At 43.1% G+C, this 16,379-nt stretch overlaps 1 protein-coding gene across 1 annotated transcript in view; it reads left to right on the top strand.

Moving 5' to 3' along the window:
* The window catches only part of LOC122927839 (transmembrane channel-like protein 1), a 112,602-nt gene that overhangs the window by 8,442 nt on the left and 87,781 nt on the right, over nt 1-16,379 (top strand). The window contains exon 3 of the mRNA XM_044280113.1: nt 7,712-7,802. Within this exon, the coding sequence (XP_044136048.1) occupies nt 7,712-7,802 (91 nt within the window). The remainder of the gene's footprint in view (nt 1-7,711; nt 7,803-16,379) is intronic.

Genomic DNA, 16,379 nt, shown 5'->3' on the forward strand with positions numbered 1-16,379 from the left:
TTTAAAAGAAGAAAAACTACCACAAGAGGACACAGTTTTAAATTAGAGGGGCAAAGGTTTAAAAGTAATATAAGGAAGTATTACTTTACTGAGAGGGTAGTGGATGCATGGAATAGCCTTCCTGCAGAAGTGGTAGCTGCAAATACAGTGAAGGAGTTTAAGCATGCATGGGATAGGCATAAGGCCATCCTTCATATAAGATAGGGCCGGGGCTATTCATAGGATTCAGATATATTGGGCAGACTAGATGGGCCAAATGGTTCTTATCTGCCGACACATTCTATGTTTCTATGTTTCTATGTTTCTATAAGTACATGGAAGATATTCTATACTGGACTGTAGTATTCAAGGTAAATTGCTGTGTTGGCACTTTGCAATAAATAAGTGGGTTTTTGTTGCAGTTTGGGCACTCGGTCTGTAGAAGGTTCGCCATCACTGATATAGGGTGTAGTGGGAAGCGGGAAGAAAATTCCAAATAGGGTGCAATTGGAAAAAAATAACAATTCCACTGCAGTTTTACATGATTTTTTTTTACCGCATTATGTGGTAAAACTTACTTCTGCTCTCCTGAAATAAAAATTTCTGTTGGCAGTTTAATTCACCTTCATAGGAACGTTGGGCATTGTTCACGCATTGCTGCGGTATAGGTAAATCCACAGTGCCAAGTCAGGCTGCTGTCCACTCAACATCGTGGTCTACTTTACATTGGGGCTGGCGAGTTACAAGTAACAACCAACGATCAGCTCATTAGGGCACATCAATCCAGTGAACCTGCAAATGTCCAAGTTCACCACAACGCCGTGTTTGTGAGTGGCCTCCTGGTGGTGATACCATAGGACTTAGCAAGCACAGGCACGCTTATACAGTATTGATCCAGTACCCCTGTGCAGGTCTGGGATCGTGAGTGGTAAGTTAGTTCCAGCATGAGCACTACCCATTTCTGGGTTGAGTGCTCGCAGGCAGACCTCCACCACACTATAATTGGGGTGGTGTCACAACCAGACAGCTGAGAAGCTCTGACAGAGCCTTTCAGAACCTCCTCCTTGAGTTTTCTTTGTTGTGGTATTCAGTTCCTCATCTCGTTAGCCTCTGTCAGCTGTCATGTAGTTGGACTGATTGCTTCCCTTTAAATTCCTCCCCATAATGCTTTACTGGGCGGCTTATACTTCTTCCTGGAGTGTGTGTGCATGCTGATCCTATTTCCTAGTCTGCTACTAAGTTAAGTGCTGTACATTTATCTGTTATTTTCTGTTTGCTGGATCCCAGGTGACCCTGACTCCCTCTGTGTCTGGTGTAGGGAGCCGGTGGTCGTGTCCCCTCACTATTGTAGGGTGTTCAGGTGTTATATAGTCGAGGTACGTGGATATGCAACCATCCACCTTTGGGATTTTTGCATAGGCTGAGCAGCCAGGGAAAGTGCCAGCTCTTGTGCAGGGGTCTCCCTTTTGGTTCCTTAGCTTTGAATCCAGTGAGTCATATATGCATGTTGCATTGTCTTGTTTCCTGTACACCGTCCGTGACATTATAAGCCGCCAAAACCGTCTCAAGCATGGATCCGGTTACACTTTTGGCTGAACGCTTCCAGGGTCTTTCATTGGAGGTAGCTGATCTCCGTAAGACTTTTTCTCAGCTTTAAGTGACCAGTTCAGCTTGCGTTCATGGAGTTTGTTCTGAGCCTAAGATCTCGCTCCCGGATATGTTCTCCGGGGGTAGTGAGAATTTTGTGCGTTTTAGAGAGGCTTGCAAACTCCATTTTCACCTTCTTCCCCATTCCTCTGGTGATGAGGAACGGAGGGTGGGGATCATTATATCGCTGCTCAGGGGTAACGCTCAGTCTTGGGCCTTTTCGCTGCCGGAGGGGGCACGGCCTCTCCGTTCAGTGGATGAATTCTTTTTAGCCCTGGGTCAGATATTTGATGATCCAGATCGTATTGCTCTGGCTGAGTCTAGACTACGTCTATTATGCCAGGGTAAACAATCCACAGAGATATACTGCTCAGAATTTCGGAGATGGGCAGCTGATACTGGTTGGAATGATGCTGCACTCCGAAGTCAATTTTGCCATGGTCTTTCAGAGGGATTGAAAGATGCATTTGCCTTTCATGAGAGGCCTATTTCCTTGGACTCTGCTATGTCTCAGACCGTTCGTATTGACAGGCGTATTAGAGAGAGAGGAGAGATATCTCCTTCCTGTCATACTCAGTCCCAGGACAGTGCAGCGGTCTCATTCTGTGCGCAGGGGTCTCGGTCGCTGTCAGCCCCTTCTGAGCAGGAGCCCATGCAGCTGGGGTTGATTGCTTCTGACAATAGAAGATTCAGCTCGCATGGGAGGGTTTGTTTTTGTTGTGGAGGTATAAATCATTTGGCAAATGTTTGTCCCTCTAGGAGATTCAGGCAGTTTTCTGGCAGTAATAAAGAAACAAACAGGAAAAAATCTTTTAAAAATGTTCTGTCTGTTACTATTGGCAGGGTTGAGACGGAAATTAAAGGTTTTCCGTTTGCTTGTAGTTCCCGTTTTGTCCTGCCTGCTAGGGTGGCGCTAGAGAGCAAGAGCATTTTTTGTGAGATTTTTGTGGATAGTGGAGCAGCTGTCAATCTCATTGATAATCAATTTGCAACAACTCATGGTTTCCAGGTGCGCACTTTGGGAAAGGATATTCCTGTTTTTGCTATTGATTCCGCTCCACTTTCTCAGAAATCATTAAAGGGCATAGTTCACAATATCCGTTTAATTGTGAGTGATGCTCATGTTGAGGATGTGTCATGTTTCGTCCTTAGCGGTTTGCCTACTCCTCTAGTGTTGGGGCTACCCTGGCTCACTAAACATAACCCCACCATTGATTGGCAAGCGAGGCAAATAAATGGTTGGAGTGACTTTTGCAGAGAGAATTACCTCACGACATCTGTTTCTGAGGTTGCTACTAAGACTGTACCATCTTTTCTCTCTGAATTTTTGGATGTCTTCTCTGAGAGTAGAGTTCAGGATTTGCCCCCGCACAGGGAGTACGATTGCCCTATTAATCTCATCCCAGGCGCCAAGCTGCCTAAATCTCGTTTATACAATCTTTCCCAACCAGAGAGGATCGCTATGCATGCTTATATCTCTGAGAGTCTGAGAAAAGGACACATACGACCCTCGAAGTCACCTGTTGCCGCTGGTTTTTTCTTTGTTAAGAAAAAAGATGGTTCTTTAAGACCTTGTCTGGATTTCAGGGAGCTGAACAGTATCACTATTCGTGACCCTTCTCCACTTCCTCTGATCCTGGACCTGTTTAACCAGGTTGTTGGGGCTAAAGTCTTTTCCAAATTAGATCTAAGAGGGGCATACAACCTGGTCAGGGTCAGAGAAGGAGACGAATGGAAAACGGCCTTCAATACCCCTGAGGGTCATTTTGAGAATTTGGTTATGCCTTTTGGTTTGATGAATGCCCCAGCCGTTTTTCAGCATTTCGTGAACATCATTTTTTATCATTTGATGGGAAAATTTGTATTAGTGTATTTGGATGACATTTAGATTTTTTCTCCTGATTTCAAAACTCATAAGGAACATTTACGTCAGGTCTTGCTCATCCTGCGGGAGAATAAATTATATGCGAAACTGGAAAAATGTGTGTTTGCGGTTCCAGAAATTCAATTTCTGGGGTTTCTTCTCTCCGCTTCTGGTTTTCGCATGGACCCCGAGAAGGTCCGCGCTGTGCTTGAGTGGGAGCTTCCTGAGAATCAGAAGGCGCTGATGCGTTTTTTGGGCTTTGCCAATTATTACAGGAAGTTTATTTTGAATTATTCCTCTATTGTTAAACCACTCACTGATATGACCAGAAAGGGGGTAGATTTTTCTTCTTGGTCAGTAGAGGCGCGTAAGGCTTTTTCTAATATCAAGGAGAGTTTTGCTTCCGCTCCCATCTTGGTGCAACCTGATATTTCTTTACCCTTCATAGTTGAGGTTGATGCTTCTCAGGTGGGTGTGGGGGCGGTCTTGTCTCAGGGTTCCTCTCCTGCCAAATGGCGACTGTGTGCCTTTTTCTCGAAAAAACTCTCCTCCGCAGAGAGAAATTACGATGTGGGAGATAGGGAATTGTTGGCCATCAAGTTGGCTTTTGAGGAATGGCGCCATTGGCTAGAGGGAGCCAGACACCCTATTACCGTATTTACTGACCATAAAAATCGGGCCTACTTGGAGTCAGCCAAACGTCTGAACCCGAGACAGGCCAGATGGTCTTTGTTCTTTTCTAGGTTTAATTTTGTTGTCACGTTCCGCCCTGGAGTTAGGAATGTGAAGGCAGATGCCCTGTCACGTTGTTTTCCGGGAGGCAGGAATTTTGAAGACCCGGGTCCCATTTTGGCTGAAGGTGTGGTGGTCTCTGCTCTTTTTTCTGAATTGGAGGCAGAGGTGCAGGCAGCCCAGTCAGAGGCTCCTGATCTTTGTCCTCCTGGGAGGTTGTTTGTGCCTCTCGCTTTAAGACACATTATTTTTAAGGAACACCACAATACGGTCCTTGCTGGGCACCCGGGGGCAAGAGCCACACTGGATCTCATCGCTCGGAGATTCTGGTGGCCTGCGCTTCGTAAGTCGGTTGAGGGTTTTGTGGCAGCCTGCGAGACTTGCGCTTGTGCCAAAGTCCCTCATTCACGGCCATCAGGTCCTCTCCTTCCCTTACCCATTCCTTCCCGTCCTTGGACACATCTGTCCATGGACTTCATAACGGACCTGCCTCGTTCCTCGGGGAAGACTGTGATTCTGGTGGTGGTGGACCGTTTTAGCAAAATGGTGCCTTTCATCCCCTTTCCTGGTTTGCCCAATGCTAAGACGCTGGCGCAGGCATTTATTGATCACATTGTCAAATTGCACGGTATTCCTTCAGACATAGTCTCTGATAGGGGCACACAGTTTGTTTCCAGATTCTGGAAGGCTGTCTGTTCTCGCTTGGGGGTTCGGTTGTCATTCTCTTCTGCTTTCCACCCGCAGTCGAATGGCCAGACAGAGCGCGTCAATCAGAATCTGGAGACATATCTGCGCTGTTTTGTGGCGGAGAATCAAGAGGATTGGTGTTCTTTTTTGTCCCTTGCTGAGTTTGCTTTAAATAACCATCGTCAGGAGTCCTCTGATAAGTCACAATTTTTTGGTGCATATGGGTTTCATCCGCAGTTTGGGACTTTCTCGGGAGAGGGGTCTTCTGGTTTACCTGATGAGGACAGATTCTCCTCGTCTTTGTCATCTATTTGGCAAAAGATTCAGGATAATCTAAAGAGCATGAGTGAGATATATAAGAGTGTGGCAGATAAGAGACGTGTGCTTGGTCCGGACCTGAATGTTGGTGATCTGGTGTGGTTGTCTACCAAGAATATCAAATTGAAGGTTCCCTCCTGGAAGTTGGGTCCTAGGTTTATTGGGCCTTACAAAATCCTGTCTGTCATCAATCCTGTTGCCTACCGTCTTGATCTTCCTCAGACTTGGAAGATCCATAATGTTTTTCATAAGTCCTTATTGAAACCTTATGTTCAACCCATTGTACCCTCGCCTTTGCCTCCTCCTCCGATTATGGTTGATGGGAATCTTGAATTTCAGGTCTCTAGGATTGTGGATTCTCATCTTGTCCGTGGTTCTCTTCAGTATCTTGTTCATTGGGAGGGTTATGGTCCTGAGGAGAGGATGTGGGTCCCAGTGACGGACATTAAGGCCTCTCGTCTCATCAGGGCTTTCCATAGGTCCCATCCTGAGAAGGTGGGTTCTGAGTGTCCGGAGTCCACTCGTAGAGGGAGGGGTACTGTCACAACCAGACAGCTGAGAAGCTCTGACAGAGGCCTTTCAGAACCTCCTCCTTGAGTTTTCTTTGTTGTGGTATTTAGTTCCTCATCTCGTTAGCCTCTCTCAGCTGTCATGTAGTTGGACTGATTGCTTCCCTTTAAATTCCTCCCCATAATGCTTTACTGGGCGGCTTATACTTCTTCCTGGAGTGTGTGTGCATGCTGATCCTATTTCCCAGTCTGCTACTAAGTTAAGTGCTGTACATTTATCTGTTATTTTCTGTTTGCTGGATCCCAGGTGACCCTGACTCCCTCCGTGTCTGGTGTAGGGTGTTCAGGTGTTATATAGTCGAGGTACGTGGATATGCAACCATCCACCTTTGGGATTTTTGCATAGGCTGAGCAGCCAGGGAAAGTGCCAGCTCTTGTGCAGGGGTCTCCCTTTTGGTTCCTTAATTTTGGATCCAGTGAGTCATATATGCATGTTGCATTGTCTTGTTTCCTGTACACCGTCCGTGACAGGTGGTGAGTGAATTACCAATGTACGTCTCACTCTCCGTTTAACATAAGGAGTAATTTGTCATTGGAATATGTGAAATCTCCATGTACTGCACTAAAACCGCCATTTGAGCTACTGCCTATCAGTCATTAAGACTTTTCTTTTTTCTCCTGAATCCACAGCCTATTATCAGCAATATCATTTTATGGAACTGATACATTGTTTCAGGGAAGAATTGTTTTAATTAATTCTTTTTACAGCATGGATCCATGAAATAGCTGCTTGGCCCGCAGCTTGTGACATCTGGACTGTTATTTGTTATACTTTTAGGTTTATTAATTATTGTGATTTTATGCTATTATGATTTTTATTAAATTATATATTGGTAATATATGCCTTGAGTATCTCACTTTTTTTTCTTATTGTCATTGGGGGAGATTTATCAAACTGGCGTAAAGTCGAAATGGTTTAGTTGCCCATAGCAACCAATCAGATTCCACCTTTCATTTTTTACAACTCCTTTGGAAAATGAAAGAGGAATATGATTGATTGCTATAGGCAACTAAGCTAGTTCTGCTTTTCACCAGTTTATCATTATATATGAAGGCACCAGATAGGTGCAGTCCAGTTTTTATCCATTTGGTGGTTTAAAGTGAACTGTCTTAGGGTGGGTTCACATCTGCGTTCTGGAAGACGGAAGGACAGATGCATTATACTGCCCATACACTTGTATTATGACGGAATGCAAAACAGAAGCCTTTAAAAAGCACTCCGTCTTAATAGAAGTCTATGGGAATAATAACGGATCATCCCGTTTCCGTTATGCAGAACGGAGAAAACGTTGTTTTCCGTCTTGCATAACGGGAACCAGACGGATCCGTTATGATTCCCACAGACCTCTATTAAGATGGATCAAAACGGAATGCCTCTTAAAGGCTTCCGTTTTGACTTCTGTCTTATGGATTCTGTTATTTTCCGTTTCAACTATGTTATAACGGAAAGCCATAACGGATTCCAGAACGCAGATGTGAACCCACCCATATATATTATTTTTTTTGTGATAAAAGACATACAGCAGCAGTTATATAATTTATAGAAACAGTCACTTACGTCGGGTTAGATTTTGACAAGTTCTCATTGCATGTCAACGCTCAAGATGAGAGGTGGCTATGAAAGAGGGTAGAGTGTTCAAAAGATTCCTTTTTTAGCTCACCCTCTGTGATATGCAAGGAGTATTTATACACTTAGTGCCCACACTTGGATGAGCACAAGATATTCTAGAATATTTCTTAAATGGTGTATGTTGTAGAAAAGCATGGCATTAGCAAATACATCTGGAATGGAGGTCATGTGAACGCAGCCTTAAATGTATTAACAACACCGATACATTGTAGCAAATTATTTAGAGGGAAATTTCTGCTGCTGATGTTTAGCTCCACATTTTAACTTCACTTTTTCCAACTATAGAGAAGCTCAGGAATTCGTGGAAAAATTTGAGGGAGCACTTGGAAAAGGAAAGGGGAAAAAGTTTTATGCTTATAAAGTCATGATGCTTAAAGTAAGTATGTACAGATTTGTAAATAATGTTAACAAGGAGAAGACTTAGGGCTTATTCACACGACCATGTGAAGCCTGTGCCCATGCTGTTGACCGCAAATTGCGGTCCGCTAAGCACGGGCACCTGCCATGTGGCAGCCGCATAGGAATCGTGGCCCCATTCTATCTTTTTGCAATGCAGAAGCACGTAATGGAACCTCAGAAAGCACGCCGTAGTGCTTTCGTAGTTTTCCCTTCCGTGGTTCCATTCCACACCGTTCCACATCTCCGGATTTGCGGACCCATTGAAATTAATGGGTCCGCATCCGTGATGCGGAATGGCCACGGAACGGGACCCGTGTATTGAGGATCCGCAAATGCGGTCCGTAACACGGGCACGGGCTTCACACGGTCGTGTGAACGAGCCCTTGAGGGGTAGAATTGTAGTCAAATGTATTGTTTGCATGTTGGATAATTTGTTTTGGGGTTTTTAGTCATTTAGCATTTGTGAGAATATTGCATTTGTGAGAATATTGGAACACAAATATATAGATCTTGGAGATCAGGGACAAAAAATGGCTTACTCATGTGCTACAATATCTAATGGCATGATGTGAAAAATCGTAATATGCTAATTTATTGGATATATAGTTTTTTATTAAACAATTCAGTATTTTTATTTTTTAAAAAAGCTAATCGCTGATTAATACTACTTCCTCTTTGAGAGATTTATACCTCCTCAATACCCCAAGTTTTAAAATTTGCTGTTTTTCTTCCATGACTGTTTATAAAGTGTTTGACACCATTAGATATGTTGTAGATACCTGGATTTTGTATATACTTTAGATGTTCAAGGATATGTGTTTTGAATTTCCTGGATGTGCAGGAATATATAATATAATGTATTGCATAATGTACACATGATTATATAAACCAATACTATTCATGTATTGATTGATAGGAAAAGTAATTTAATTTGTGGAATCAGTAAATGTTTTTGTAGATTTAATATACATAGTATATAAACACCATTATATATGGGGGGGGGGGGGAAACTCAATATCAACTGGATATTATCCCCAATACTAAACACCAAAAATGGCCAATCCGGTTAAGAAACAATAAATATCTTTATTCATACATATAGCATAAAAAACTATTAAAACTTGTTGGTGGTGCAACTGCACATGGGGCAAAAAATTGCCACACAGGAGATAACAAGCAATATCAATGCCAAAATATGACACAACATAAGTAGAGATGTGGGATCACCATATCAGTTATCATAAGATCATTATATAAAGTGCCTAGTGCTGTGCTGTAAATAAATAATATTCCAAGCCTCTAACCTCTACATATGACATATTGTACTTGTAACAGAATCTGTATCTCTCTCGTCCCTACGCGCGTTTTGCCTAATGCTTTATCAGGCGGCAGTGCTAGCAAAACGGCCATTTTTTGGTCAGCTGGCCACAAAATTGTGTAATATTGAGCAATCAAATAAATCATATGTACCCTAAAATGACACCAATAACAATATTAACCCTTTCATGACCAAGAGTCATTGATGCCCCAGTGTCCAGGTCAAAATTTACAAATCTGACATGCGTCACTTTATGTGGTAATAGCTTTGGAACACTTTTACTTATCCATGCCATTCTGAGATTGTTTTCTCGTGACACATTGTACTTCATGATAGTCATATATTTGAGTCAATATATTTCACCTTTATTTATGAAAACATCCCAAATTTACCAAAAATTTGGAAAAATTCTCCAAATTTCAATTTCTCTGCTTCTAAAACAGAAAGCCATACCTAATAAAATATTTATTACTTAACATTCCCCATATGTCTACTTTATGTTGGCATCATTTTGGAAATGTCATTTTATTTTTTAGGACGTTAGAAGGCTTAGAAGTTTAAAAGCAATTCTTAAAATTTTTAAGAAAATTTCCAAAACCCACTTTTTAAGGACCAGTTCAGGTCGGAAGTCACTTTGTGGGGCTTACATAGTGGAAAACCCCCATAAATGACCCCATTGTAAAAAATACACCCCTCAAGTTACTCAAAACTGATTTTACAAACTTTGTTAACCCTTTAGGCGTTCCACAAGAATTAAAGGAAAATGGAGATGAAATTTCTAAATTTCACATTTTTGGCAGATTTTCCATTTTCAATTTTTTTTTCTTTAACACATTGAGGGTTAACAGCCAAACAAAACTCAATATTTATTACCCTGATTCCGCGGTTTACATAAACTGCTGTACGGGCACACGGCAGGACGCAGAAGGAAAGGAATGCCATACGGTTTTTGGAGGGCAGATTGTGCTGGATTGGTTTTCTGAACGCCATATGTTTTTTATTTTTCTGCCGATCGTCTTGTGCAGGGGCTCGTTTTTTGCAGAAAGTGTTGAGGTTTTTATTGGTACAATTTTTGGGTACATAGGATTTTTTGATCATTTATTATTACACTTCATGGGGCAAGGTGACCCAAAAATTGGCTGTTTTGGAACAGTTTTCATTTAGGTCATGTGATAGTTTTATAGAGAAGATCGTTACGGACGTGGCAATACCTAATATGTATACTTTTTCTTATTTATTTAAGTTTTACACAATAATAGCATTTCTGAAACCAAAAAAATTATGTTTTAGTGTCTCTATAGTCTGAGAGCCAAAGCTTTTTTATTTTTTAGGTGATTGTCTTAAATAGGGTATCATTTTTTGCGGGACGAGGTAACGGTTTGATTGGTACTATTTTGGGGGTCATACGCCTTTTTGATCGCTTGCTGTTGCACTTTTTGTGATGTAAGGTGACAAAAATGGCATTTTTTTACACATTTTTTTTATTTTTTTTTATGGTGTTTATCAGACGGGGTCTATCATGTGATATATTTATAGAGATGGTCGTTACGGACGCGGTGATGCCTAATATGTGTATTTTTTAATTTTTCATTTTTTATAGGAAAAGGCCTTTTTTTTTATTTTATATTTTTATTTATTTATTTATTTATTTATTTTCACATTTTTTTTTTATCAAGTCTCTCTTGGATCATGAAGATCCAGTGGGGCTGATGGCTGTACTATACTTTGCAATGCTCTTGCATTGCAAAGTGTAATACATTCAGATGCCCTGTAGGTGGCAACACGGACGCTTTTGCAAAGCGTCCGGTTGCCAGGGCAACCATCGGGGCTGCCATTGCAGTGCAGCAGCCCCGATGGTGGAGAGAGGGAGCCCCCTCCCTCTATTAACCCCATGGATGCCGCTGCCGCGGCATCTATGGGGCTACAGAACTTACAGCAGAGTGTCAGCAGAGAGCTGACACTCTGATGATGGCGGCGGCTCAGGAATGGAGCCGCCGCCATCAAACACAGCAGGGGGGCAGACGGGGGGCAGCGCTGGAAGGGGGGGGAGGGAGGTATGTCACGCCAGCAGGGGGCACAGATGGAGGGGGCACAGATGGTCTGCACAGATCGGGGGGGGGGGGTCTGCACAGATCGGGGGCGGGGGAAAGGGCGCTGCACAGATGGGGGGGCTGCATGGATCGGGGGGGGGGCCACGAGGACACTGATTTCAGGCTCTGATCTGCAGAGCGCAGATCAGAGCCTGAAACCGGCATTTTAACACTGCCGCGATCCGATTGGTTTGTCTGCACAGACTAACCAATCGGATCGATTGCCGGCAAGGGACCACTCTGATTGGTCCCTTGCCGGCATTACTGCACTGTATGCTGTCCATGACAGCATACAGGGCAGGGGCATAAGCTTTAATCCAAGCGTATTGCAGTGCTTGGATTAAAGAGCTGCCAGAACGTATACAGGTCCTTCTAAAAAAATTAGCATATTATGATAAAGTTCATTATTTTCTGTAATGTACTGATAAACATTAGACTTTCATATATTTTAGATTCATTACACACAACTGAAGTAGTTCAAGCCTTTGATTGTTTTAATATTGATGATTTTGGCATACAGCTCATGAAAACCCAAATTTCCTATCTAAAAAAAATTAGCATATCATGAAAAGGTTCTCTAAACGAGCTATTAACCTAATCATCTGAATCAACTAATTAACTCTAAACACCTGCAAAAGATTCCTGAGGCTTTTAAAAACTCCCAGCCTGGTTCATTACTCAAAACCGCAATCATGGGTAAGACTGCCGACCTGACTGCTGTCCAGAAGGCCATCATTGACACCCTCAAGCAAGAGGGTAAGACACAGAAAGAAATTTATGAACGAATAGGCTGTTCCCAGAGTGCTGTACCAAGGCACCTCAGTGGGAAGTCTGTGGGAAGGAAAAAGTGTGGCAGAAAACGCTGCACAATAAGAAGAGGTGACCGGACCCTGAGGAAGATTGTGGAGAAGGACCGATTCCAGACCTTGGGGGACCTGCGGAAGCAGTGGACTGAGTCTGGAGTAGAAACATCCAGAGCCACCGTGTACAGGCGTGTGCAGGAAATGGGCTACAGGTGCCGCATTCCCCAGGTCAAGCCACTTTTGAACCAGAAACAGCGGCAGAAGCGCCTGACTTGGGCTACAGAGAAGCAGCACTGGACTGTTGCTCAGTGGTCCAAAGTACTTTTTTCGGATAAAAGCAAATTTTGCATGTCATTCGGAAATCAAGGTGCCAGAGTCTGGAGGAAGACTGGGGAGAGGGAAATGCCAAAATGCCTGAAGTCCAGTGTCAAGTACCCACAGTCAGTGATGGTCTGGGGTGCCATGTCAGCTGCTGGTGTTGGTCCACTGTGTTTTATCAAGGGCAGGGTCAATGCAGCTAGCTATCAGGAGATTTTGGAGCACTTCATGCTTCTATCTGCTGAAAAGCTTTATGGAGATAAAGATTTCATTTTTCAGCACGACCTGGCACCTGCTCACCGTGCCAAAACCACTGGTAAATGGTTTACTGACCATGGTATTACTGTGCTCAATTGGCCTGCCAACTCTCCTGACCTGAACCCCATAGAGAATCTGTGGGATATTGGGAAGAGAAAGTTGAGAGACGCAAGACCTAACACTCTGGATGAGCTTAAGTCCGCTATCGAAGCATCCTGGGCCTCCATAACACAGGCTGATTGCCTCCATGCCACGCCCCATTGAAGCAGTCATTTCTGCAAAAGGATTCCCGACCAAGTATTGAGTGCATAACTGAACATAATTATTTGAAGGTTGACTTTTTTTGTATTAAAAACATATTTCGGATGAAATATGCTAATTTTTTTAGATAGGAATTTGGGGTTTTCATGAGCTGTATGCCAAAATCATCAATATTAAAACAAAGGCTTGAACTACTTCAGTTGTGTGTAATGAATCTAAAATATATGAAAGTCTAATGTTTATCAGTACATTACAGAAAATAATGAACTTTATCACAATATGCTAATTTTTTTAGAAGGACCTGTATATACATGGTAGCTGCACGGGGTATGTGCAGCTATCACGTATATATACAGATTGCGGTCGGGAAGGGGTTAATTATATGGCCTTCAGAAAATGGCAACACAAAAAAAAGCTTGTTTTTCAGAAGTTTTTATTGTGTAAAACTGAATTATTTTTTTTACATATTTGGTGTTGCTGCGTCCATAACAACCTGCTCTATAAAAATATAAAAAATAGCACATTATCTACCCCCTTCAGGTGAATGCTGTAAAAAAAACTGTGTCAAAACAGCCATTTTTTGTTACCTTGCCTCACAAAAAGCATAATATCGAGCGATAAAAAATTATATGTACCCCAAAATAGTACCAATGAAACTGTCACCTCATCCTGTAGTTTCCAAAATGGGGTCACTTTTTAGGGGTTTTCACTTACGGGTCCATTAGGAGGTCTTCAAATGCGACATGGCACCTGAAAATTATCCCAGTGAAATCTACCCTCCAAAATCCATATGTTGCTCCTTCTTTTCTGTACCCTGCTGTGTGCCCATACAGCAGTTTATGACCACATAGAGGGTGTTTCTGTAAACTGAAGAATCAGGGTAATAAATATTGAGTTGTGTTTGGCTGTTAGCCCTTGCTACTAGAGATGAGAGAATCGAAGATGACGAAGTGGAATTCGATCCGAATTTCAGGAAAAATGTGATTTGCGCCGAAGCCGAATTTCCTCGTGTTTCGTGGTAACGAATATAATTTTTTCCTAAAATGGTTGCTGCACGTGTGAGGACATGGAGAAAGAAACTCTGGGAAGACCGGATCACCCATAATGCCATGCATGCAGCCAATCAGCAGCCAGCCCTGTGATGTCACAGCCCTATAAATACCCTCAGCCATCTTGGATTCTGACATTTTCCAGTGTACTTAGTGCAGGAAAAGACGTCTGCAGGCGCTAGGGACAATGGTAGAAAAAACGTCATTGTGCTAAAAAAACGATTTACAAGTAAAGGGAAAGATTATTCAAGGTGTAGGGAAAGGATAGAGAGGAATCATTCCGCAACATTTACGGTAGGGTTCAGTAGGGGAGGTTACAGCCTGGGTAATAGGAACAATCCGATTACACCTTGCTGCACTGACTGAGGATCCAAATTGCCATTATACAGCTCTGTAATTTCAGCAAACCGTTCTTATTAGGGTGCAAGTGCTGTTTGATACAGGCATTAACAGGGTTTATTACAAGGAAATATTTATATGTCTTATTTGCCCTTGTGCAGTGCAGTTATATGTTGTAAATAATTTTTTGGCTTGTATTAGTGGGAAAAAAAGGGCTTATTAGCCGTTGATATTCGCACTCAACACTAAGGGGTAGGCAACTTTCCTATTGGTTGCTAGGGATGTTGCTAAGGGCTAATATTTGCGATATATTCGTAATAATTTCGCAATTAGAATATTCGCGATCAACACTATTCGTGAATACGAATATATATCACTATATTCTAAATATCTCGAAGTGCCGATATTCCCGATTAAAATTTGTGATTCGAATATTTGCGCTCAACACTAGTCGTGACCAGCAACCCAGCGGTTCTTGACTGGTTAACTCGATCTTCGACTTTGTTGCAAGTGACATCAGACACCCCCAGCCAAGAGTCAGTGGGTTCGTCAGACACAATCCTTAGTTGGCATGGCCCGGGAGTAGGCCCTGTGCCCTCACCTGTCCTTAACCTGCCTCTGTCCTTTTCTGTTCCCAAAGCTAGAGAAGTATTGTATGCTGTGGGCTCAGCTCCATTATACAGTGAGGATGAGCTACTAGAAGACAGTTAGCAGCTCCAAGATGTGGAGGAGACATCCGCCGCTTCCTCCACTAGGCGGGCAAGTAGTGATGAGGAGAGTGGCATGGGAGCTGGTGTTGCGAGCGGTCAGGCTCCTGACCCAGAGATGGTTGAGGAGGACATCAGTGACGTGCAGACAGTACTCGATGATGATGATGTAGCTGATCGCACTTGGGAGACGGATGATGAAGGGACTTCATTTCTTTTTTCTTTATGTAATAAATAATGTAATATTATAAAATCCGGTGTCTCCATTATAAATCTGCAGCGTGGGAGCCCCGTGTGACTACTACACACTTTCAAAATAATCCTTCAGCAGGGCGAATAGACGCCAGGTGACCGGGAAGCTCCATGACTTTGCCAGGAGCTTCTGTCGGGAGCAGCGGTTCACCACAGGATGTCCTCCTTCCCATCCATGATGACTGGGATCTCATGATTTTTTTCCCTGACGAAGAGACCAGGGGCTGGTAATTATGGTTTGAATCTTGATGAACTTGCCTACTCTTCCAGGCTCCAAGCAATCTTGAAGCTTTGTCTTCTCATTGTCTGTAGCTACTAGAGGCCTGTTCATGCCAGGCAGGTTCCCCCAGAAGTATCTAGCTTGATGAGCAGCCAATACCGCACTTGCATCAATCTTGACAGGATTCTTCTCCAGGTGGAGAGAAATAGTTTTTTGGAATGCTTTCCCCACTGCAACCACGTTCTCGAAAAACCAGAAGACTGGCCGATTCTCTCCTGTCTTAGGCAACACTTTATTGAGTAATCGTAGAGTAAAAAAACTGCCTCTATAAAGGCCTTTCTGGTACGGGTTAACCACAGATTAAATTATCAATTATCAGATCGAATTGTCTCCATTCTTCAAACTTCAAAATTAAATTTAAAATATAAAATTGAACCAAAACTTGATTAAAATTATAAGAAACTAAACTTAAATTCGCCAAGTCTTTTGTCTTATAAATAAATAGATGAAGCGGGGAGATCGAGAAAACGATTACACAGGGCATGGGGGAGAAAAGTCAGAGGGAGGAGTGACGTAGCAAACCTACGTCATCACGTCTTCCCCTTCTGACAAAGGGGCTTCATCATCGGGAGAAGAGGGGTGGCAGCTTACCTGTGAGGCAGTGGCGGAGCCAGCAAGTCGCTAGCAAGGCCAGGACTCAGCAGGGTGGCAGCAGCGGGAGGTCGGTAGCCAAACATGCCTGGGGTAGACCACCCACTTCGCAGAAGCCTACCTGCCCGGGAAGTAGTGGTGCAGAGGTTCACGAAGGCAGCGGCGGTAGCAGTCAGTGCGTAGTGTGGGGGTAAAATCAGCTACTCGGCATTGTGACAGGTTTTTTTGCTAAGCCGCCGGTGAACATGGCCATATGTAGAATCTGTGGGCCGAAGGTAAAGCGTGGCC

Source organism: Bufo gargarizans, chromosome 1 (genome assembly GCF_014858855.1).
Source record: "Bufo gargarizans isolate SCDJY-AF-19 chromosome 1, ASM1485885v1, whole genome shotgun sequence".
NCBI classification, from domain to species: domain Eukaryota; kingdom Metazoa; phylum Chordata; class Amphibia; order Anura; family Bufonidae; genus Bufo; species Bufo gargarizans.